The sequence below is a fragment of the Perca fluviatilis genome, chromosome 11 (assembly GCF_010015445.1).
Source record: "Perca fluviatilis chromosome 11, GENO_Pfluv_1.0, whole genome shotgun sequence".
In the NCBI taxonomy this organism is placed as follows: Eukaryota; Metazoa; Chordata; class Actinopteri; order Perciformes; family Percidae; genus Perca; species Perca fluviatilis.
This window is the reverse complement of record NC_053122.1, coordinates 12,691,728-12,716,697: the sequence shown is the minus strand read 5'-3', so window position 1 is coordinate 12,716,697 and position 24,970 is coordinate 12,691,728. Positions and strand designations below refer to the sequence as shown.

Genomic DNA, 24,970 nt, shown 5'->3' with positions numbered 1-24,970 from the left:
TCAGAGGAGGAGGCTGTTAGGGCTCATGATTATTCTGAGACTATAGGTTTGTGTTATATTGAAAGGGATGTAAGCCATCTGAAGCACTATTGTTATCGATGGAACATGACGGGTTGAGAAAAAAAGGACCTCAAGCTAACAATTCTAAGATATTTTGTCCCAAGATAAAGTCGAGAATATACCGTCATGCAAGCCAAAAGACAAAAATAAATATGTTTTTGTCTTGAAACTTCAGAACTTAAAATATGTCAAAGTCATGCTGGAGGTCCTGTAACAGACATGTTGTCTAAACAACAAACAACCCCAGAATTCAAATTTACTTGAAGTAAGTCAGACAGCCTTGCATAGTCAGCACTAGATAATCCAATCCATTCTCAAAACAAGTCAGACTAGATTTTAAATCTAAATATAAGATTATCTTTCTGATTTAGAAATATAATTTTTTTGCAGTGATCCATGTGCTTCGAAGAAATCCATAACAATCCCACCGATTTTAAGACACTCAAGAGGAATGCTATAGCTATTCATGGAACTGTAAACACCACTCAGACCTATTATTGGCTTTATTCATTATATATTTTCAGTATATTGTTTCCAAATGACCTAAATATGATGGCGAAGAGGTAGGCCTACCTGCCTTTATCTTTGAAAATAGTCGCATCAGGGTAATGTTGGCTGTTAGTGTGCTTCCTCCATTATAAGTCAAAAACCTAAAATAGATCTTTTAAGACTGTAAAAAGAACTCCTTGTATCTATAGGGATGACACGTGCAGTGCCAATGATCCAACATTTTTAAATATTACTGTTATCACTGAGACTAAATATGATATTCTATCAAACTATGAAAAAATATATGAATTAGGATTTGTTTTGACAATGGGGTGGGGGAGTGGGGCAATCATGCACACCTGTACAAATCTTAAATCACCATGAGAACAGCCAGGCATTAGAGGTGTGTGTATGTGTGTGTGTCCGGGCCTGCACTTCTATGTGAGATGCACACTGAGAGCCAATGTGGAGGTAACCGTGGTCACTGTTTCCCAGAGGACCGTCTGGCGGCGAGGGCCATTAATTATAAGAGACAGGGAGACAGACAGCTAGCCAGCTAACCAGACAGACAGACAGACAGTACCGCAGAGAGCGCAGACAGGCCTGACAGGAGCAGGCCCCGACAAATAGGCTACAAAGAAAGGAGGAAGAGCAGCACGCACGGCCAAGAAAAATAATCCTCCCCGTGTAGCGAGTACAGCTATCTTCACCGCCCCTGCTTCTCCTCCTGCCAGTGGACTATGAGTAAATACATTCAGGCATAATAACACTTTGTCATAAGAGAAAGAAAAGCGATTTACGACGGAGATAAATAATTGAAAAAAAAATGCGTCTGTCCGACTGCGCATCCCTGGGAGTGAATAGGGAATTGCTGCGCCAGTGTCCCGGCTGAGAGACGGAGCCGATCTTACCCAACATAAGCTCCTGAGCTTCCCCCTCGTGTTATATTACACAATATCGCTGCCAAAAAAAATCATCGTTTCAAACATGGTAAGTTGTTTTTGTGTTATATTTCAAGCGGTTGTGTCGGCGACGAGCGGCCTGTGGGGGAAATGCACATCCGGGAATGCATTTTTTTTCGAGAAGTCAAAATATTTTATGAATCATAACTTGTTATGATGTGTGAGCGCGCGTGGCGTGCAACAGGTCGCCGTACAGTAGCGGGGACGCGCATCTCACCGCCGTATTTTGCGCTTGTTTCGAAACATTGGTGTTAAAACGTCCGACCGTCGGATAGCGAACATATTGGCAAGATGGCACGAAAAATAGGCTACCAATGCGTTGTTGGCACAATAGAGTTCTGGTTAAAAAAGCAACAATATTCTCTCCTTTGACTGTTTAATAACTATGAGAGTTATCACTTCTTTCTCTTTGACAAAATATATCGATTACGTTATGACGCGAATGTTTATAGCCTAATTAGCCTATTTTCTTTTCGATCATTTTATATTGTACGGAAATCACTGCTCGGTTTGGATAGAAAAGTCTCCTTAGGCCTATTACAGAAATCACATAGTCCGGAGTTAAACTGCATTTCGTATCAAATGAATCGAACTTGCAGTGTCCAACAAAGGAAGACTATTTTAAATAATTCAGACACAAATCATTGCTTGACTGCTACATTGTGAAGATCTGTAACATTCAGACTTTATGTCAAAGCTCGGATGCAGTTTATTATTCTGTCCAAGCCTCAGAGAAACCTAGAAGAGGTGTGTGTGTGTGTGTGTGTCTGTGTGTGTGTGTGGTGGGGGGGTTGTCACAGGGCCCGGGTGAAAAATTATTTTTCTCCTCACTCTGGCTGTGTCTTTCTTTCACTAAGTTACTTCTCTCCACGTGGTAAGCAGTCGAGAAGAGGGTGAAAAGGGAGCATTGTGTCTATAGTCAGTGGCCTTATGTGTTGGAGAGGCTCTGAGAGGGTGATGTTCACTCAGCTGTGCTCCCTCTACGCCATTGTTGCAAATTCCACCTCATTTCAGCCGCTCTGTTTACTGAGCTCACACAGGAGGAGCCTGTTAGAGACGGCCGGTGCACCGTGAAACCTTAGGCTACACACATATCACACACCTTGAATAGACTTCGATATGTGCACGTGTGACCAGGTGGCCTCTGACTATATATATATATATATATATATATATATATATATATATTATATATATATATATATATATATAAATATATTATAAATTTTATATATATATATATATATATATATATATATATATATATATATATATATATATAAATATATAAATTTTATGTTTAAAAAAAAATAATAATAATAATTTAACCGAGCTGGCTTTGGCTTTTGCACCCACCTGTGCGCACAATTTCCTTAAGACGCACACGTTGAGATTTTATAGGCTCACATCAGCAATCGAAAGCTCAGGCAAAGGCCTTTTATGTGATTAACTTGAGCGTCAATGCATGAGGGTTTACTAAAGAGAGGCAGTGGACTCTTGGCTCAAAAGAAGGGGTGTTCACTCGCCATTTGAATGTAAAGTAGAGGATGAACTGTGTGTGTGTGTGTCCGTGTGTCCGTCCAACGGTGCGCTTTGAGAAAAGGGAGACTTGTTGAGGAAAAAAAAACTGTCACACATGCCTCTTTGGCACAGTAGTTCTGTTTTTCTTTCTCTGCACCAAAATGCCACTGACATGGATAGGCTTTGAGACTAATCAATCCGGAGCATCAATTGTCAAATTTTTGAAGATGATACTCTAGTTATTCTATTTTTTTTTCCTCCTAAGTAATGTAGATACCTACTTTTTTCAGTGCGCAGGGATACAGAATAAAAGTTTTGTGTTGGCCAATGCGCCCCTGCGTCGATCCCATCCTGCAGAAGCATGTCCCGTCGGAAACAGAAACGACCCCAGCAGCTTATGAACCTGACCCTCGGTGCCTGTCGGATACTTAAACATGGTGAGGAATGGACTATTCATTAAAAGAATACTGGTTATTCAGTGGTATTGGAATCACATTAAATGGAAAGTTTAGACCTCAAAGATTTTACTTTTCCTCAACATGCACATATTGTGCCAGTTGCTCATAGTGTATAGATAGATTATCCTTTTATGGTATATCTACTATATCTTTATAATGCAGGCCTTAAACTGATGCTTTAACTTTTTGATAAACTTGTGACCTATGATGACTTGTCCAACCTCATATGGGAAATACCAGTTTTGGAATTTGAACAGAAATGTCATTATGGGCAGTTAAGACTTGTTAATTTTGTTGAAGTGATCATTTAATCTCAATCATCATTTCTAAATGGTTTCTTACCAGAATTATTAAAAGGCTAAATTAATTCAATTTGCATTGGGTTAAAGGCTACTTGAACGCTAAGAAAAAGAAGGGTTGTTGGAATAATTGGCCTACAGACAGTCTTTAATTATTTGTGGTTGCATTAGCTGCTTTCTTTGCCCTGTAAAACCCAAATGTCTTCACTCCTCATCACGGCTAGGTTCAAAGGCACAGACCACCCAGAATGAGGCGATGTACAGTAAATCCCCAGAAAGATAATTGGTGAAAACAACGTATAGTGAATTTGAAAATGTGTTACAAGAAGTAAGATACAGTCTTGGTAGAAGCAAAGAGATGAGCATGAGAATGTCAAGGAAAAGAAAACTTTGTGAGGCACTGTATAAGGTGTTCTAACTGCAATAGCATAAGACTCTATTGTCCTCCCTCAGCTTTGTTGCTGGGCACTGAAGCATGAACATACCCATGAAGGTGTGTGTGTGTGTGTGTGTGTGTGTGTGTGTGTGTGTGTGTGTGTGTGTGTGTGTGTGTGTGTGTGTGTGTGTGTGTGTGTGTGTGTGTGTGTGTGTGTGTGTGTGTGTGTGTGTGTGTGTGTGTGTGTGTGTGTGTGTGTGTGTGTGTGTGTGTGTGTATTTGTGTAAGTCTGTTCATTCTAGTTACAGGAGTAGGGCCCACATTGTGTCATAAAATTGTAGATTTCGAGCAAACAGGAGTTAGTTCTGTATGTGTTGGTGTGTGCATGAGTAATCCTGTGCATACAAAGTACTCACTCTTTTGTGTCTGGGTATTGTGCATTGACAGGTATGCTGTGTATGTGGTTTTATATCTGTCACTCTGTGCTCTTCTTTGGGCTAAGTTAGCTTGTTAATGGTTTGTGAGTCATCACGTCTGTCCTCTGCCTGGCTCTAAACCGTATCAGGAATGCAACCTCAGAGTGTTTAAGGTCAAGTCTGCCAGCCAATCAGGCACCCAGTACAGTGTCCAGTACCCAACCAGGACCTAACCCTTAGCACCCCATTGAGCTACTGGGGGAAGGGCTCTTAAGGAGATGAAAGAGATGGATTGAATGGAGGAAGGAAGAAAGAGAGAGGGACAGGGATGGAAGAGTAGTGTGTGGATGTGGCTTCTTTTTATTGGGGAGGGGGGGTTAAAGTCCATTGTCTTGTGCATGTTGCCCTGGAAACAAGGTAGGCTACTCTACGGGTGAGCAGTATATTCTTGCGTATTCTTTGTGTGCATGTGTGTTTTGTGTGTGTCAGTGCCATGGTTGGGAGGCTGCAGGTGATGAGGATAGACAGGACAAAGAGGTAAAGAAAACTGGAGGAAATTAAGCAAAAATGTTAAGTCAACTGAATTCTTCCAATTCCTAGACACCAAGTAGCCACCTAATAACATCCTTTACTTCTTACTGCTGGTTTTTGTAAGTTGTTTATAAGTGCCCTGAAATTTGGATTTTTACTTAAAATAGTTTTTGAATTGTATATAAAAAAGATTGTAGACCATTATGTAAACCTTGATAATTTTGTTATTTTTACATTTAGGATTTTTTCTTTCTTTCAATTTCCTTAGATGACAACTTGGCAGTGAAGTCAAACTCCTTTCAATTTATCCTGGATTCTCCCTTGTGCTCTTCATCGTCCTCTCTTCAAAGCTCCCAGTTGACCCCCGCTCTCCGTTCATCTTTCAAGGGCTCTCAGACTCCCTCTTTACCCATTGACGGTCCACCAATATCCTGCTCACTGAGCCAGCCCTCCCACCAGCCCCTCAAAGACCCACAGCCCTCCCTCTCTCCTGGCTTCCCTTACTCCTCTCTCTCTTCCCAAACTCAACATCCACCTTCCCTTCAACCGTCTGGTTTCAATTCTACGTCTTCTGCAAGTGCCCTCATCCACCCCTCCCGAAGCGCACACATGGCCTCTCCCAAGTTGGGGTTATCAGCCACCACCACCACCTCTTCTTCCTCCTCATCGTCCTCTGCCTCCCTATGTCCTCCACCGCACCCTGGAAGCCCCAGCCGTGTGCCTGAGGGCCCCCCAAGTCCTGTTACTCCCACTCCCAGCCCAGGAGTGACATCTGCCTCAGCTGCACCGTCTAGGGCCCAACTGAGCATTGCCCTGATCCTGGAGGAGCTCCGGGTGCTTCAGCAAAGGCAGATCCATCAGATGCAGATAACAGAGGAGATCTGTAGACAGGTGCTACGCCTCGGTGGAGCCTCCTATACTATAGACACACCCTCCCAACATCTTCTCCCTCCCCTGCCTCAGCTCTGCCTAGAAGGCAGCAAAAGGGCAGCCAGCCCAACTACCCAGCCAACTGCAGCTCAGACTTCCACCTCTGTTGCTCCTCTTCTGGCATGTTTCTCCTCCCTGCTACCTTCTCAGGCAGCCAATAAACCCACAAAGCCAAGCAGTTCCTTGTCTCAAATCCTGCAGCCCCACAAGCCCCAGATGGAAGGGACAGGAGGGACTGCAGGGGCTCATGGTTATCTGAGGATGAGTTCTCGATCCTCAGCTCCCTCCACCTCTTCCTCTGCTGCCATCTCTATGGCTTCCTCCACATATCCGCTGGCCTTGTCTTTAGCTCTGCCCAACCGCTATCTTCATGAGAAATCTCCAAATACCACTTCAGTGAGTGGGCACAGTGGCTTGTCCTTTCTAAACTCATCCCTCCCCACATCAGTATCTATGGTCCCAAACTCTCAAAATGCTCTGCAGTCTTTCTCTGGAGGAGCAGACTCTTCCTCTGCATCCAGCTCCACCACTACTGGCCGCCTCCAACATGCCTGCCGCTTTTGTGGAAAAATGTTCAGCAGTGACTCTTCCCTACAGATACATCTACGCTCACACACAGGGGAACGACCCTACCAGTGTCCAGTGTGCCTCAGCCGCTTCACCACACGAGGCAACCTCAAGGTGCACTTCCTACGCCATCGTGAGCAAAACCCAGAGCTCTCACTTTCACTCCTGCCACCTTCTTTGTTTGGAGTAGCATTAGGGGCCACTGGGGGATCAGATATGGGACAGACAATGAGCAGTAGTAGCAGTACTAGTGGCATGAATATGATACAGAAGAAGCCAAAAAGCAGGCCTGAGGATGAAGCATGTGGAGATAATGTGGAGGTCAGTGGTACCAGCACTGGCTTCTCTCTGGGAGCCTCTGGAGGATCTGCCCCTTCTACTCTACCCCTGCCCCCTAGTGTAGACCTGGCTTTGATTTCCCACTCTCTCCTGCAGCTCAATAGGGCTGCTGCTGTTGCAGCGGCAGCCTCTATCACTTCTGGCTCATCCCACTCATCCTCATCCTTTTCAACCTCCACCTCTTCTCTGGCTACCTCTCTTCTCTCCAACCCTTCCTTGTCTTCAACTTCCAACATCACAGGGTTATTCAAGGGTGCAAAGCAGCAGCACTTTGATGAGAACACCCCCCCTCACGCACCAATGCTTTCTCCTGCTGCCTACTCCCAGCTAGCCCATCTACCTAAGCTCCTTTTCCCATCTGTCTCAACTTCTTCCTCTACCCCTACTGCACACTCATCCCTCTACAACCATCCAGCCTTGGGCTTGCTACGTAGCCCACTACCTTCTACTCCAGGCTCCCACCAACTTGCTTCTTCCAGCTATTCTCAGCTTTCTTTCCCTTTCTCTTCGTTTCCTAAAGTCCCAGGTCCACCCACCACCACTTCATCCTCCCTGCCTCCCTCCATGGCTACCTCCACTCCTACATCTGAAACCTCCAAGCTGCAGAGGCTGGTGGAGAAGCTAGAGAAGGCTCCCCACTCCTCTTCTCCATGGACTTCTTCCTCTACTTCCACCTCCATGCTGGAGATGTTATCTAGCAGTGCCACTACCTCTGCAAGTTCAGCTAACAGTCGTTTCACAAATGCCAGCACTTCGACCACCTATGTCATGGCGTCCCCACCATGTTCGACTCGTGCTTCCACTTCTGTTTCAAACTTTACCCATGAGATGGTTGCTGCCCTAGGCATGAGTGCCAATGGAGCGAGTGCCATGGTGGAGGGCTTGCTACCATCACTAAGCATCACTGGTCCAGCTGGTAACCTGACAACCAATCAGTGTGGGGTGTGTCTACGGGTGCTGAGCTGTCCCAGAGCACTGCGTCTGCACCAGGCTACGCACCTTGGAGAACGCCCTTTTCCATGTAAGATATGTGGCAGATCCTTCTCTACCAAAGGCAGCCTGCGGTCACATCTGGCCACCCATCATGCCCGACCACCCAATGCACGTGTCCAGAACTCTTGCCCACTGTGCCAGCGTAAGTTCACTAATGCCCTAGTGCTCCAGCACCACATCCGTATGCACCTTGGTGGACAGTTGCCCACAGATGGCACAGAGGATTCTGCACATGAGATGCCAGCTGAATCTAATGCCAAACCCTTGTCACAATCTCAATCCCAGTCCGCTGACCCAAATACTGTTTCTAGTAAAACACCTCCTCTAGCAGGCCACTCTAAGAGCCCAGCCCCAAGCTCACAATTTCAAACTTCAGCAGTTGGCTCGGTCCCTCTATCTGAAAGTACGAAATCAGTGGAGCTCACCAAAAATCAGAGTAAGTCTGGGCCCTCCAGCCCAGACCTCATCCCCCCCTCTGACCTAAGCCCTGACCCCTTCATGAATCCTACCACACAAACTCCACCACCAGGCAGTGTAGAACCACCTGTCCTTTGTGTCAGTGCCCCCTTGCCAGCTTCCAAGCAGACAGATAAAACTTCCCTAGTTGGCAAAGACAACCAAGTTGAACAACAAGCTACTGGCAATGTCCATCTTCCTAAATCCACCCCCTTACCAATTTCCTCCACTATTACCAAAACCACACTGTCATCTAATGCTATGGAAGTGGACTGCGGAGAGGATGAAGCATCTACCTCTTCCGATGTCTTCCTTGGCTCCAGATCAAACCTAGAGGATATACAAAGCACACCTGTCCTCGGTGACCCCTTTGCTTACACCTGTCCCAGTACCTCCACTGACCCCATCCTAAGTCAAGATGTTCCTAATGTTATTGCAACACCAACCTTGGAATCAGTCTCCCCAAGGCCCCAATCACCAGAACCCATGGAAGAAGACAAAGATCAGTCTTCTCCACCAGCAACACCAAAGCAAGACCAAGGAACTGTGCCTGATGAGGACCCCAATATGACGTCCACTTTAAATACTGCTGACACTGTTAGTGCTGAAGTAAGGGGTTCATCGCAGAGAGCTTCCACTTTTGTAAGGGAGACACGTCAGAGCTTTCATTTTGGTTCATATGGGAGGGAAGATCGGGTGGAAGATGTTAAGAGTAGTGGATTGGCTCCAAATGAAGCACTGGATGATTCTGTCCCCATCAACCTCGCCCCAACCCTCCCATCTCCAATGTCTCGTCCTGAGAAGAAGACCTATTGCTGTGCTGAGTGTGGAAAAGAGTATGCCAGTCGCAGTGGGCTGAAGGTGAAGAAAAAAATTGTTTCATATAAAATAACATTGATGAGATGTATAGATATGTTGGTAGAGTAATTGTTGTAGTACAATGCATTTTCAGGAGCATTAGTATAGAACAAAAGCTGTAAATATAAAATGATGTATGTGTAAGAAATTGCTAAAGGATTGCTTTATGTTACCAGGGGCACATGAAGCACCATGGTGTGGTAACCAAAACAACACGTACACCAGCTCGGAGTAGTCGTTCCTCCACTGATCAACTTCCTTCTTCCACATCTATGACTTCCTTGAACATTCCTGCTACCAGGAGCTCAGCAGGCTTCTGGAACCAGTATCAAGCCTTCCTCAACACCAGTAACGAGCCAACTGATGAGCCAACCGCTGGAAGCCAAGGAGAGAATGAGTCAGCACGGTCTGCAAAATCACCCATTCGATCTCCAATGGGTCAAAGAGCCGCCGAGGAAGAGTCTGGTGAAGGGTCATAACTCGAGTCGGCCCGTGATTGGCTAAATAACATTCTGGTGTATTCAATCAATGTTTACCTTTTGGTGACTGTAAGAACATTTGCATAGTACTGCTTCCTTAACACATTTCAAGTAGCCTGTCAGTTTGATAGTCACAGTAATATGTTTGTATGTGAAAGTTGTGAGTCAATCAGCCTGGTCTTGTGTTTAAAAAAAGAGACAGCTAATGTATAAATAAAATGAAAATATTCAAGAAGTAACAAAGTCCAGTTTTTGCTAGATTTGATAAGAAGTCACACTACCTTTGTTTGGCTGAAGTTGTTGATAGTTTGATGCACATTCTAACAAAAGAGTATCCCTGTTGTATCAATGTTTCATATCGGACCTGGGTCAAATAATTTATGAGTTGTTTTTTACTTACCAGGCACAGTAAGGTTAACCACATTTGAACAAATTTGATATTATTAGCTAGTTATTGAGTCACAGGATAGTACACTAAAAGAACAGTTTCAAATAATTGTATGTAAACATTTTGGTACTCGACGTGTCTGAACCAACTGGCACCAAAGGAGGCTCAAGCTAACCAAAATTTTATTTCTTTGCAAATGCTTCGCAACCTTGGTCTGTTTCATATCTAAAAAATGATTTCCTTCAGTCACAGAGGGAACGGATAGAAATGAGGAAATTAAGTAAGCAAGGTTGTGCTTAGCAAGATCACACAAGGCCAACAAACTGAATGTGTTTTTGTGGGGAATATTAAGTCTTTTGTCTCCCTTCTTGTGGTTCAGATAAACTACTCATGTCATTGTGATTTACTTTTCACTATATTGTCCTGTCAAACCAGAAGCACAGCTGCAGTGTTTGTGAACCCAGTAAGGACATGGTCGTGTGTGACCTTTGACCTTCAGCTTTGTGAATATTATGATTGTGGTTGGTCTAAAAGTAATATCTGTAACACTTTTTCAGTTACTAAAACTATAAGTTGCTATATATATATATATCAGAAGTATATGTCTGTTGGTTGTAAGCTGTACTTTCAGTATCTCCATATTAAAAAGCAATTCGAAAAAAAAAATTACCTTGCTCTGTCTTGTTTGAGGACCATGTACACATGCTTGTAGACATTAGTGTATCCAGTTATAACTTCCATGATCCCTCACAGTCACACGTCATTGATCTCTGCTCTCTGCCAAGACAATCAAAGCTCCCCTCTCTTGTGTCACATCAACCAAGGGGAGTGGAGGAGGCCAGCTGTCTTTCCTCAGCTGTGGCCAACACTGCAGCTGAGCTTCAGTATGCGTGCACATTAGGTTGGTAATAGTAAACGTTTGTCTCAAGTCTTAAACATTTTACTCTGTGTATGTAACACATTTGTCTATGTCAGGATCATGCCCACAGCAGCTATGTGATGTGAAATCTATAGCTGCCATTACCATGAACAAATGAGTGCTACCACATGCATGCCAATGAACACAATTTGCAGTTATGATCTGAAACCAAACCAACATTGTCTTTACAAACATATAAAGCAGAAAGCAGCATGCCAGACAAAGGTCAGTGTAATGCACGGATGTATAGGTCATCTGACATGTTATTGTGTACATATGTGTGCATTAGAGGGCGCAATTCCCCTTTTTTAAACAGTTCGATGCTGCATATTGTATACAGTATGTTTGGGCCTTTTTGAGCAGCAAGAAACAGTGTAATTATTCTGTTAAGTGTAAAATACATTACGATAATTAATCAGTCACTACTTAAATCAGTAGGCTGTAACACAATGGGAATAATAGTTTAACAACTGTTGGTTATTGCCTTGGCTTGAAAAGAAGGGTAAAGGTAAAAAAGTTTATAAGGTGGCAGAAATGTCTTAACAAATTGGTTGATTGAATAATAATATTTCTGTTCATCGGAGCATATGTGAATTGATAAATCAACCTAAAAATGGACACATCTTCAAAATAAGTTTGTGTTCCATACTTTTTAGCTGCGTAATTTGTTGACGAATAGGCTATGTCGTTCGGCTCAGTGTTTGCACTCTCTTCTCTGTAAACGATAACAGCTTCGTGGATTTTAAGGAGCATTAAGGCATTTTATCACAGCCTAAGGGTAATAGCAAACCGTGCCAAGTCTAATGCGAAGGTCACCAAGTTGATTCCAGCCCTCCATGTCAGAGGGGCGGGCTGGTTTAGGAGGGGGAGGTTTACAAGCTGAAGCTCTCCGGGGAGTATCAAACTACCACGTCTGCAGCGGTGAGAGAGGGGAAGAGGAGAGGGGATCAAAATAAGCCGACTGGAGGACAGAGAAGAGAGGACAGCGGAGGAATTAAGACTGCTTCATGAAACCAAAGTCGGCTGCAACAGCTGGAGCAAAGCGCAAGCTGAATTTGGACATAAAATACGCACAGCCTGCAGCTCCAGAGGCCCCCATTCAAACTTCCTGCTTCCAGTAACGTCTGATAATTTGGTCAAAACTCACCAAAACGCGAGAAGAATGCACAGATTGGACAAATACCTCTCGTGGTTAAGGTAACTCAAGTAACAATTTGCAGAGACGCAAACTGGAAACTCTTTTTGTGCTTTGCGAGACGATCTCGGTTGCCGCGTTTTCGTTTAGGGGATACGTTTTTTCACAGACAATGTTTTGACAAATAGTGAAGATTGCGAAAACTGTTACAGAAAGTTCGGTCCGATTTTGTATTGTATTTTGGAGAGACAAGTGATGGCACCAGAGCTCAAATCGCTTGTCCGACTGCTGTTGCTGGCGGTGGTGTGGGAGCTGAGCGCACAGGGAGCGACGGAGCGACAAGTCAATCCAGAGGTGAGGAATAAATCCAGAGGTGAGGAATACAGGCAGAGGTGGAAAACAAACACAGAATCAAGGAATAATTCCAGATCAGAAAATAGCATTCAATTCAAGCAATGAAGTGAGATAAAACAAAATAAAAAAAATCTGAATTAAGGAATAAAGCCAGATAAAAAAATCCAGAGAGGAATTAGGCCAGATAATTAAATGCAGAATAGAGGATTAAGCAAGATAAATATATCCAAAATCGATAATTAAAAACCAATAGTAAATCTAAAGCAGAGGAATAAAGTCAAACAAATGATTTTGTAAGAAAGAGAGGATAAAGACAGCTATAAAACAAGGAAACACATTTAGGGTTCAGGAGTTAAAGAAAGGTTTAAATGATGGGTGACTGAGAAATATAATGTATCCTCATATGTAAGAGTGAAGGATCCTTCCTGCTAATAATTTCAATCACAGATTTTCTGAATTGACAAAATTTCACATAATAATATACTGGTTTTGCTTATGACTACCAAAAGGCTTTGTTCAAGATTTGTATCCATGAATAGTACTTTCATCAGTTGCCTGTTAGCACAGGGATATGGGAATGGCTTTGACCCTGGGTTAGAGGAAGCAGCCCATAATGATGATAGCGCTCGTGAAAACACTGAGAAATGCTGAGAGGGCAAAAGCAGGAAAGCAAAGGAGGAGAAATGCATGAGCTTGTATTGTGGTCGGGGCAGAGACAGAGGCAATTTTTGTGGGAATGGAGGAGGGAGGGGGGGATTGAGAGGTGTGGGTGCAGTTATATTCAGAGGGATGGGGAGATGTAATTGTTGACATCTGTCCTGAGTTATGGCTCAGCGGACTGGGGGGAGGTGGGTTTTACAATCTGAGGTTCTGCAGCATTTCAGCCATGGTCAGCTGTGGAAAAACACCCACAGTTTGAACTCTAATTCTGTACATTAAAGATTTCCAAAATTCTCCCGAGGTACCAGGTCTAAGTAGTGTTGTAGATCAGGGATGACTTCATCAAATGTCTCTGCTCTGTTCTGATTTGTTCTATTCTGTCTGCAGCAACCCCACAGCCAGTCTAGCACCAGGAAGTTATGTGTTAATGTTGAAGGAAGTGACATTGTTATGATACCCCTACACACCTGCTTCCTTCTTTATCATTAGTAAATACTGTGTGTGTGTGTGTGTGTGTGTGTGTGTGTGTGTGTGTGTGTGTGTGTGTGTGTGTGTGTGTGTGTGTGTGTGTGTGTGTGTGTGTGTGTTTATTTTATTTTATTTATTTATTTGTATAGCACATTTCAGCAACAGGGCAATTCAAAGTGAATATGTGTGTGTGTATATGAATGAGAGAGAGAGAGAGAGAGAGAGAGAGAGAGAGAGAGAGAGAGAGAGAGAGAGAGAGAGAGAGACCTAAATTATTTTGGTATGTCACTGGCACCAAACATCACTTGTATCCTGCCTATGGAATTATAATTCCAGCTGCACTAGTGGAAGAAAACTCCATTGACCTACATAAGACTGTCAACTTAAAGGCACAATCTGTAAATAAAATGTAAACAGCTGTGCTGGTCCACCACCACAATTCAAAACTCATGATTGGAACCTGCTATCGCATTTAAATTTTATTGTTTAAAAGAACAAACAATCAAAGTTTTATAATATTTCCTGATGCCATTAAAGGATTTTAAGTTTCCATCAGTAATATTTGTTAACACAAGGCTAATAAAGGCTTATATTTTCCAATTGAGATCAATTAAGAAATATACAACAATATACTTTTCTTCTAGTTGCTATACTAGGGATGCACATTTCAAGGAATGTAGCTATCTAGCTAGCTATGTCTAACTTTTTTAAATGATTTTTTTTGCCTTTAATTGATCTGGGTGGAATACAGCAAGAGTGTAATAGTTACCATCAATGACTTGAATGTAGGAACTTAAACATGGAGATGAGTTACAAGTTATTTGTTACTTTGGAAATAGGTTGAGTCATATAAAGGAGTTTTTTTCATTTTTAGATGATCTTTGTGTATCATCACCATCAAAAAGAACGGCAACATCAACATTTAACAACCAGTTACCCAATGAACAGAGCGCATTGGGCATGTCTAATGTCTGCATAAGAAAAAGTCAACTTTTAGCTACACCATAAGTGATTGTTATGGTCTGGTTGGCCTTTAAGTACAAAGACTATCAAGTTTCGGTGGAAAATTGCACCAAAGTGCATGGTCAGGCTTGATCTGAAGCGCCCTGGAAAGTGCGTTGGTTCAATATGTTTATTTTCATTTAATGATTTACCTCCTGATTTTTATGCTTCCTGCTGTGTCTGTATTTACTCCATTCAAATAGGGATGTTTGTGATCACATATATTGCCTCCACAAACCCACAAGTCACCATAATAAGTGCACAGTTCCGCTATTGAGTAGGTTGTGTTTTAAGTAACAATACGTGTGAGTGGTTAAGTGTTGGTCAGTCGGGCTGTGTTGGTGAGATAAACAGTCGGGGGTTGTAAGGATGCAGAGGTCATTTCCTGTGGTCTGTGGTAGAGACAGGAAATGGGCAGGGGTTTTTCGTTACGCTGCTAAAAACACCTTGGTGTGTCAGCAATGACCTGTCTGAGTGACACACACATACACACACACACACACACACACACACACACACACACACACACACACACACACACACACACACACACACACACACACACACACACACACACACACACACATCTTCTGTCATGTGCGCAGATCTCTTCTTATGCACATGCACACACAAATTGCTACAAGCTGAGCTCATTCACTAGAGAGAAATATAAATGGACATGAACTGAGATGATGAAAGCACAGCAGGGAGGACAGTAAGGAGGCTGTTGATGACTAGAAAGAAGGGCATTGTGGTGCTGGGAGTGATGCAATCTGGGAAAAAGACAGTTGGAAAATGGAGCAATTATCCAGTTGAATAGGACAGGATGTAAATCCTAGCTGTCATGCACACACATCCTGTATGGACAAATGTCTCTACGCATTGATTTAAGGGAATTCAGATGGCTAAACTGGTAACTTTACATAAGTCCCATCTTGATTCTTACTAGTCATTTAGCGAAAGAAAGAAAGGAAGGAAGGGTGCATAATTTTTTCAGACAAAGCCACATCCTAAAAATCACAAATGGGTGGCCTGAGGGCTGCCTCCCTGAGGAAAGAATGGAGGTGTTACAGGAAATAAGGTAATACGCAAAGTCATTACCTCATTTCCTGTTCATAAAGGAAGCAAGCAATGAGCCACATTCTGGGGAAGCTTTTTTGTGCCATCAGGATTTGCCTGGCTTGGACTGACATATTGCTCAAATGACATGGGCAGAGATGAGTGTTTTTCCACTCTTTTGTAATTGGGTCTCATTGTTGTTGGCTGGAGAGGTTGCTTTAATAGACAGCAGCTGGTGGATTTACACACACATACATCTAAAGACCTTTCTACATATGTTTTAAGGAACTCCTGGCCAGAGGGGTCAGCAACGTCATAAATTACTTCCTAAAGGAGCAGCATTAGCCTCGGGCAAATGTTCATACAGTACAAACAATTTAAAAAGTTTGATTTTAACATATTGCACTGAATATAGCATACCTACGCACAAACTCCCTCACACACACCATCACAAGCCAATAATGAGCTGTTGCAAGTGTAGTGGGAGCACACATCTGACATAATATTGCAGCTCTCTGGACAGGCTGAGTGGATGTGTAATGAGGAGCTGTGTGTGTGCTGTATACCCAGCATGCCTCAGTTGGACTCCCATCGCTTTTCACCAAAGTTTCTTTCCATTGGCCCTCACCAAACGGAACAACTGACTTTCTTTCTTTTCTGAAATGCAGTCCCTCCCTCTCATTCTGTCATCCTATGCAAAACGAGCACTCTGCCTCCTGACATCCATAGCAACCGTTGTTTGATTCTTGTGGATCTTTCATTAAACAATAAACTCACATCGCTGCATATGAGCGAGCTGCGCCCTTTACCTCAAAATCCTGGACTTGGCGTCCTAAAAGTACCTTCGCTCTGTGCTTCTCTAATGTCTGTGCGTTGGTAGAAATCAAAGGATCAAGAGTGACTTAACACTTAAGTGCAGCAGTTTTGAGTGTTCTACATCAGTGATTTTCAGCCGGGGGTAAAATATAAAAATAAAACTTGTCATTTGCATAAAAAAAAAAAAAAATATATATATATATATATATATCATATTGCGTCAGCTGTAATACATGAACACCAAGTTTTAAGACGGCTGAAAAGCAGTTAGCAAGCAAGCAGAGAAGTTTAAACAGTTAGCTAAAAGTAATGAATAAACAGCTGAAATAGTTAGCGTAAAGTAATGGATAAACAGTTGAAATAGATAGCTTAAAGTAATGGATAAACAGTTGAAATAGATAGCTTAAAGTAATGGATAAACAGTTGAAATAGTTAGCTTAAAGTAATGGATAAACGGTTAAAATAGTTAGCTTAAAGTAATGGATAAACAGTTAAAATAGTTAGCTTAAAGTAATGGATAAACGGTTAAAATAGTTAGCTTAAAGTAATGGATATGTCATTTATGGATTGTCAATGAAGGGGTATTTGAGTTCATTGGACAAGGTTGTGTGGGTACTGACAAAAGAGGTTGGGAACCACTGCTCTACATCAAAAGACTGTATTAGCTTGGGCTGTCATCTCCTACGCCACTGTAAATAGTGACCATTTCCTCTTCCTGCTACTGCTTTAGTTTCTCAGCCCATTAGTGTGGTCAAAAATAGCAGAGTGCGACCGTGAATAAGACTTTGTCAAGTCACCTGAGGGACCCATGAAAGAGGTGTGGAAGCCTAAAAGTTAAAAACAAGTGTTCAGTGTCACTCAACAGCAGTCTTTTGACTGAGCTGAGGGCAAAGTTAGGGTTTTGTAGAAAAGAAAACAAAGTAAATGTGTAAAAGAGAAGAATAAGGTTTCAAGCACAGTCAAATCAACCATTTTTCTTATATTCACAGAGAAGTGAGATGCTAAAGTTTGTGTTTGACTTTCCCGCTCATGTGGCTGTGCTGGAACAGTAGAAAACAGTGAGTCTTTATGTGTCCACTGGAGCTCCAGAACCAGAAAAGGGCTCATTCAGGGGTGAAGTCTAAACACTGAGACCTCCATGCCTCCCGAGGACAGAGAGGGAGAGATTAGACCTTCAAGGGCCTCCAAAATGCCATTCTGCCATTCACTCCTGCCCAAACTCATACAAGTATAGTCATGCGTAAATATAAACATACAGACCTGAGCACATATTCAGATAATCTATGTCAGCACTACTTGCACATATTTGCTTTGTACTGTACATATCAGTGGAAAAACGCTGAAACAAGGCAGTTAAACATGTTTTGCCTCCATTGTATTTAGCAACTATTAGCAGCAGATGGGCTATACACTAATAATTGAATGGCTCTGGGTGTGGTTGTTAAGTATAAGTATTTACCCTCAAGTCTCTGGGTTTTCCATGAGAGGGATGAGGGAGAAGAGAGGAGAAGGGGTGGAGTGATGAAGCGAAGACAGAGACATGGACGTGGGGGGAAGAGTTTGACTTTGAGGTTTGGATGCGCCGAGGAAGAAATTCCCAGTCAAATTACTGACTGACGCTGCTGCTCGACTGGAGACATCGGTTGAGGTTGCCCAAGGCCTGAGTCTCACCCTGGGACACTCCCTATCTTTTTCTCTTCTCTCTTTTCAATCCCGTTCATTGCACAAACACTCACTACACCTATGGTTTTGAATGAGAACTATGCAAAACAGATCACATTAAGTTACGTCATATCAAGGCCTTTGCGTGCAAGGAAAAAAATCAAAGACATCCTAAAAGTGCATTACAAGCTCACAAACGTGACTGCGTACAACAGAATTACCAAAGTGATCTCGGTTTTCACTGCGCTCACAAAAGCTTCAGTGTTATTTTTCGGCTCCAGCTTGAGAGGGAAAGAGTTTAGGAGAAACTGTGTGGGAGAGGTGCGGAGCGAAGCCGCTGGCACGAGTCCAGATGTCAAACCAGCACCGCAGTGAAATGGGTTTCCAGGGGAAAGTAAGGTCAAGCTCAGCTAAGACCGAGGGACTGCAGTCCTGAAGAACTCAGTGACCATCATAACATGTGCTTTAAGAGCTTCAAACTAATATTTTCATCATGTGCTAACGCAACAGCAGGGATGAGTGTTACAATCTGCACTGAAACACAAACAAGTAGCTACAGAATAACTTCAATGTAGAAACTGAAGTTAATCTTTAACTCTTTGAGGGGGACTTCCTCGTGCAGTTTCTGTCTTGTGTTATTTTGTTGTTGTTGAAACCTGAGCCTTTTTTGGGCTTAAAAAGCTTGGCAGTATTCTTTAATTTGGTTTCAACTAAATATGGTCTTCAGTGGAGAGCCAAATGTTGATGGTTGAATAGCTTTTGTGTTTAGTCATTAAATGGAGACATGTCAGGTGCTGAACTGATGTTGCTCCGACAATCCAAATACCCAGATATCAAAACACAGAAAGATGTTACTCAAGAGCTTATTTTCGCTGTCAGTGAGGAATGTGTTGTTGCTCCAGGCGCATAAAAACATCTTGAACTTGTAGTCCCTGTTACTCATAATCAACATCAAAACAAGTAGTTCCTTTACCCTTTTTCAGCTTTGTTAAACAACAAAAATCAGGTGAGATATGACTTGTTTATGTGTCTGTTTCTAATTTAACCTTTTTTTCTTTTTCTCTCCTGAGGCTGAAGTTTCCTTGGTTTCATTTTTGCAATATTTCTCAAGACTCACACTGCCGTCTCCTTTTTGTTTTGCTTTAAAGTCATGGCTGCAGCAGTATGGTTACCTGCCACCGGGGGATATGAGGACCCACGCACTCCGCTCCCCTCACTCCGTCTCCTCCGCCGTCGCCGCCATGCAGAGGTTCTACGGCCTCACCATCACCGGCACCTTTGACACCAACACGATTGAGTGAGCACCTTCAAACAGCTTTATTTTACATTTTACAACAAAAAGAAGTACTGCCTCCAAACAGGGTCACCTACAGGTCAATATTCAAATTTGAAAAAAATGTTTTCCTGTGTTTTGAGTGGACTATGTCTTGTCTTTGGCAGGGCCATGAAGCGACCACGGTGTGGCGTACCAGATAAGTTTGGTTCCGAAATGAAGAGCAACTTGAGGAGGAAGCGATACGCCATCCAGGGTCTGAAGTGGAACAAGAATGACATCACTTTCTCGTAAGTCAGCAATGTTCTGCGTTTCCAAGAAGACATGATGGAAAAGTACCTAAAGCTATTTCACACTGTGATTGTTTTTTTTGTAACCAATGAACCAAATTAAGATAACCCAAACTGATGAAGTGACTATTGAGCAACTGAAATAGTTTAGCTATGAAGAGGAAATAACTAAAATAATGTCTTACCTTTCTCACCCTCCCACACACAATTACCCATTCTTCAGTATACAGAACTACACTCCTAAGGTGGGTGAGTATGAGACCCACGAGGCCATCAGGAAGGCCTTCAAGGTGTGGGAGAGCGTCAGCCCGCTTCGCTTCCGGGAAATCCCCTACAGCTACATACGGGACAAAGTGGAGGAGTTTGCCGACATTATGCTCTTCTTCGCCGAGGGTTTCCATGGTGACAGCAGCCCGTTTGATGGCGAGGGTGGCTTCCTGGCGCATGCCTATTTCCCTGGTAATGGCATCGGTGGGGACACCCACTTTGATGCAGCTGAGCCATGGACTGTTGGAAACAAGGATCTTACAGGTGAGGCTCTGTTGAATCTATGTTGAAACTGACACTGATATTTTTTGTCTCTAGTGATTACCCTAAACCTAGTCTGGTTAAACGGATGTACATTGCTGGGATAAGGCTGTCCTTTTGTAATCTATTTTGCAACGGCACCGTTGCTGCATCCGAGGCTTAGCGCCGCCCAGGACGGGTGTGATTAGTTTAAAGAAATACAAACAAGCCAAATCTTTTTTTTTCTCCCTATCCCAGAATAGATAAGCGGTGTAGGCAGACCATATTCCAGTGCTGACACAGTGCTGTGGAGATAGATCTGGCAACGTGAGACTACCCCAAACCTGATGACACAAATTTTGGGAGTTACTCTGTATGGTGGGAGTCAGGACTTAATTTAGCTGTTGTGGGCAAAACACAAGCAGTAACAGGTCCATACAGGTGTCAGTACATTTGAGGGTGTTAATGCCCTGGGCTATGTTGATACTGCAGAAATGGAGAAGTGTTTATTCCTTGAGTAGAGCAGACACACAGCTTTGCACCGTCAGCTGTTTGAGTGTGACACATCTTCTTGTGACCTGCAGATCATTTTATCTTTGATTTACTGATGTGATGTATTTGTGTACGTTTAAGTCAAGGTAAAAATGAGGAAACAGCAATATTTAGTCCTTCTCCTTCAGTACTCATTGTCTCATCGGCACAAGAGCAAACTCTTCCTATTTCACGTCTCCTACTTTACTTTTTTATTATTATTATTTATTATTTGAAAATAATCAAATGGGGTTTTGGTGTTGAAACAGGTAATGACATTTTCCTGGTTGCGGTCCATGAACTGGGCCATGCTCTGGGTCTGGAGCACTCCACTGACCCTTCAGCCATCATGGCACCCTTCTACCAGTGGATGGACACCGAGAACTTTGAACTTCCTGACGATGATCGCAGAGGCGTACAGCAACTTTATGGTGCGTTATTGACAGTTGGCTATCCAAATCACTATCAAAACAGAGTTTCTTAACTTAAGTGATAGATCACCAGAAATCTGTAGAAAGGTAGGGTTAAGGGTTTAGGGTTAGGGTTGTATATTTTTTCATGGGGGATCATTCAATTTCATTTGGTCTAACAGGACCAGCATTAGATGATGTGTAAAGGTTGAGATTAGGTCTACGAAAATCATTTTCATATGTCCTTGTTCACAAAGGGTCTGGATCAGGCCCCCATGTAACACCCCGTATTCCGAACCACAACCCTGAGCCCACATATTCACCAGAAAAGCCTCGCTTTGGCCCCAACATCTGCGACGGACACTTCGACACCATCGGCATCCTCAGAGGAGAAATGTTTGTGTTCAAGGTAAACTCACACAACCTTGTTGGACTTTAGATATGACATGTTTGTCCAGCAGGCTGTTTATAAATCTCTTTTGTCTTTCAGGATAAATGGTTCTGGAGGGTACGTAACAACCATGTTTTGGATGGATATCCCATGCCGATTGGTCACTTTTGGAGGGGATTGCCCACTCATATCAATGCCGCTTTTGAAAGGGAAGATGGGAAATTTGTTTTCTTTAAAGGTAAGTCTTGCTTTGGTATATTGATAAAACATTTACAAGAGTTCCCTTTTAAAAGCAGTCATCATCAAACAGGCAAAACCTTGCAGTTGTCTCATACGTGTTCTTTCTGCCCAGGTGACAGGTATTGGGTGTTCACTGAATCAATTCTGGATCATGATTCCCCTAAGAGTCTAAAGGAAATGGGCACTGGGCTTCCCAAAGATCGAATAGATGCTGCTCTCTTCTACACTCCCACTGGACAGACATTCTACTTCAGAGCAAACAAGTTAGTCATCTTCCTTGTGTATGTGTGTGTGTGTGTGTGTGTGTGTGTGTGTGTGTGTGTGTGTGTTGTGTGTGTGTGTGTGTGTGTGTTGTGTTGTGTGTGTGTGTGTGTGTGTGTGTGTGTGTGTGTGTGTCATATCCCACAATGAAACTGTACTGTTTAGTTTAGTAAGTAAGTTTACCGTATAAACTACTGAATCAAAGGAAAATCCATTTGTCACGACCACAAAAAGATATGTTTGAATGTTGACCATATAAGGTCCAAACGCTTGAAGTCAGTCACATGCTGAATTACAAACCATCTCATTTCAACATTTAAACAAACCTTGAGGAACTTTAAAGCTTGCTAAGGTTCCCCATATTTACACAATTTACATTGACATAGAACAGCTGGGTAAAATGTGGCCGACCAGTCAGTGATTACAGTGCTGGTCAAGGCTGGCTGTTGGAAAGAGATAACACCAATCCATCTGCAATATTTCTGCAGAAAACATTCATTTTGTGGCTTGCCTGGTGGTTTAGTTTAGTTCAGCAGTAACACACAAACCAAAGTGCATTTTCAAGTGCCGGGGGTCAGGAGCAAGTCAAGTCTCAAGTCATTCAAGAAAAGTCCAAGTGAGGTGTAACTTTTTGTCAGATCAAGTCTCAAGTTATATCTGAAGTCCTTAAGGGCAAGTCCAGGTCAGGTCTCAAGTCATTCAAGCCAACTCCAAGTCAGGTCTCAAGTAAAGCCTCTCGTCTTTTAGGAAAAGTCCAAGCCAAGTCTCAAGTCTAAATCAAGTCTCAAGTGTGTCAAGTCAAGTTCTATAGGTCAAAGAAAAATCAAGTCTCCAGTAATTTCAAGTCGTATAGAGCTAGTCTAAATCAAGCCTCAAGTGTGTCAAAACAAGTCTCAAGTTAAGTCTCAAATTCTTGTGGATAAGTCTTTTTTTTTTTTACCTTTAACTCACCATCGCAGTTCCTCTCTTTACCTTTCCCTTCTTATTCTTTGTTTAGATATTACCGTTTCAACGAAGATACACAAAGCGTTGATGATGGCTATCCCAAACCTATTAGTACGTGGCAAGGAGTGCCTGATAACATCAAGGCAGCCTTCATGAGCAAAGATCAAGGTAACGGTGGTGTGTATGATATCACCTAGATTATTTTCTCCCATCTTCGGGTGAACCGATACACGTAGAATTAGTTTTTTTCCTTCCGGTTCCGGTTTGTTTCTCACATTTCTTTCTTCAACCCCTCAGCGTACACCTACTTCTACAAAGCCAACAAGTACTGGAAGTTCAACAACCAGATGATGCGTGTGGAGCCGGGTTACCCCAAATCAGCTCTTCGTGACTGGATGGGCTGCCCTAACGAAGACCCCAAGACGGACGGAGGGAGAGGCGGAGGCGGACACGACAAGGACAAGGAGAGGGAGAAGGACAAGGAGCGGGAGGATAAGGACAGAACTAGAGATAGAGAGAGGGAAAGAGAGAGGGAGAAGGAGCCAGACAAGGATACGGAGGTGATCATTATTGAGGTGGATGAGGAGGAAGGTGTAGGTGGTGGCAGTGGAGCAGCGGTGGTGGTGTTGCCACTGTTCCTGTTAGTGTGTGTGATTGCGACGCTGGCTGCCTTGGTGTTTTTCCGTCAGTATGGTACCCCGCGCCGACTCCTCTACTGCCAACGATCTCTACTGGACAAGGTGTAGACGGAGGAGGGAGGGAAAGACAGGGAGAGAAAGAGAAAAAAAAAAAAAAAAAAAAAAAAAAAGTGGAAGGAAATGTTGAACAGAGATAATGAGAGCAGAAGCGATACAACTGGAGAAATAGCAGAAGGAAAAGCACCAGACTTGCATTTTCTTAAATATTCGTACCACTGCCAGATTCCTTTTGCTCTGTCTCTCAACCACTCCATTCTTCCACTTTTTTTTCTCTCCCTTCTTCCTCCACCTCTCCCCTCGTGGTAACTGACGCCAGCTCATTGCTGTTTGTTTTAGCCTTTTTCAATGTCTTATTTTTAATTTTTTTTTTGTCAGTGGTCAGTGTTTGTGTCCTTGGGAATTTCCGCTTCGAACCTGCATCTCCATGACGCCCATTCTAGCATGTCCCTTTGAGTAATTAAAGAGCGGGTTTGATCGTTCGTCCCCCTTGTTAACTTGCACACACTCGCATAAGCACACACATTTCACTCATTGTGTTTCTTCCAGTAAAGTAACATGTCAGAGCCAGTATGGACCACGAAAGGGAAACCAAACATTATCTGAAGCCCTTATGAAGCATGAGATACGCTCATATTGGAGTAAAGCAGTAAATACGACTGTCTTTTCCTTTTTTATATCAATGTCTTTAGTGCAGATTATTATTATAAATGATGTTGTCATTATTATTATGACTAATACTATTATTGTTGTTGTCCTACGTGTAAAGAATGTGTTTTTGTACATTGTCATTAAAAAGTCCTGCTGGACAGTGACATACAGTTTTGAAAGTGGCCTTAATTTTATATGTGTGGGGACAGTGAATGGGGAAGGGGGTTATGTATTCTTGAAACTTGATTGTTCTTTTTTTTTTTTTACCTTGAATCCATCTCAAATGAAAATAAATTGAAGATCTGAAAATGACTCCTTTTTGTCATTGTACTTGTTTACAGTTTTCAAATCACGGTGCTACATTACTAGTCAGGGGTTATAAGTAGTTTAACAACAATGATAATGATGCTAGTGATACTGATAGTGATAATGATCTAGTTTTTTCAACAAGACATTGTGTGTGTTCTTATTCACTTATATTTTTAAGCTTTTCTCACAAAATAAAGTAATTTCAAAAGGCTTTCTGTGCTTTGATTTTCACTTACTAAATGACTCACATAAACTTTCTCCCTTTGTGCC

At 42.6% G+C, this 24,970-nt stretch overlaps 2 protein-coding genes across 5 annotated transcripts; both read left to right on the top strand.

The window, feature by feature from the left end:
* Window positions 1-951: 951 nt before the first annotated feature.
* sall2 (spalt-like transcription factor 2) lies at window positions 952-10,524 on the top strand. 4 transcript variants are annotated; one of them, XM_039815599.1, is made up of 4 exons: window positions 952-1,020; window positions 3,323-3,469; window positions 5,381-9,258; window positions 9,432-10,524. In XM_039815599.1, the coding sequence occupies exons 2-4, from the start codon at window positions 3,394-3,396 to the stop codon at window positions 9,732-9,734; spliced, it is 4,257 nt and encodes a 1,418-aa protein (XP_039671533.1). In that variant the 5' UTR covers window positions 952-1,020; window positions 3,323-3,393; the 3' UTR covers window positions 9,735-10,524. The 4 variants fall into 4 exon arrangements, with proteins under 4 accessions (XP_039671533.1, XP_039671532.1, XP_039671531.1 ...); XM_039815598.1 differs by having other exon boundaries at window positions 955-1,293; XM_039815597.1 differs by having other exon boundaries at window positions 955-1,539.
* Window positions 10,525-11,934: 1,410 nt separating this feature from the next.
* mmp14b (matrix metallopeptidase 14b (membrane-inserted)) lies at window positions 11,935-24,703 on the top strand. Its single transcript, XM_039815601.1, has 10 exons — window positions 11,935-12,530; window positions 19,346-19,494; window positions 19,638-19,760; window positions 19,984-20,291; window positions 21,068-21,229; window positions 21,466-21,617; window positions 21,699-21,837; window positions 21,952-22,102; window positions 23,098-23,213; window positions 23,343-24,703. The coding sequence occupies exons 1-10, from the start codon at window positions 12,432-12,434 to the stop codon at window positions 23,789-23,791; spliced, it is 1,848 nt and encodes a 615-aa protein (XP_039671535.1). The 5' UTR covers window positions 11,935-12,431; the 3' UTR covers window positions 23,792-24,703.
* The last annotated feature ends 267 nt before the right edge of the window (window positions 24,704-24,970 follow it).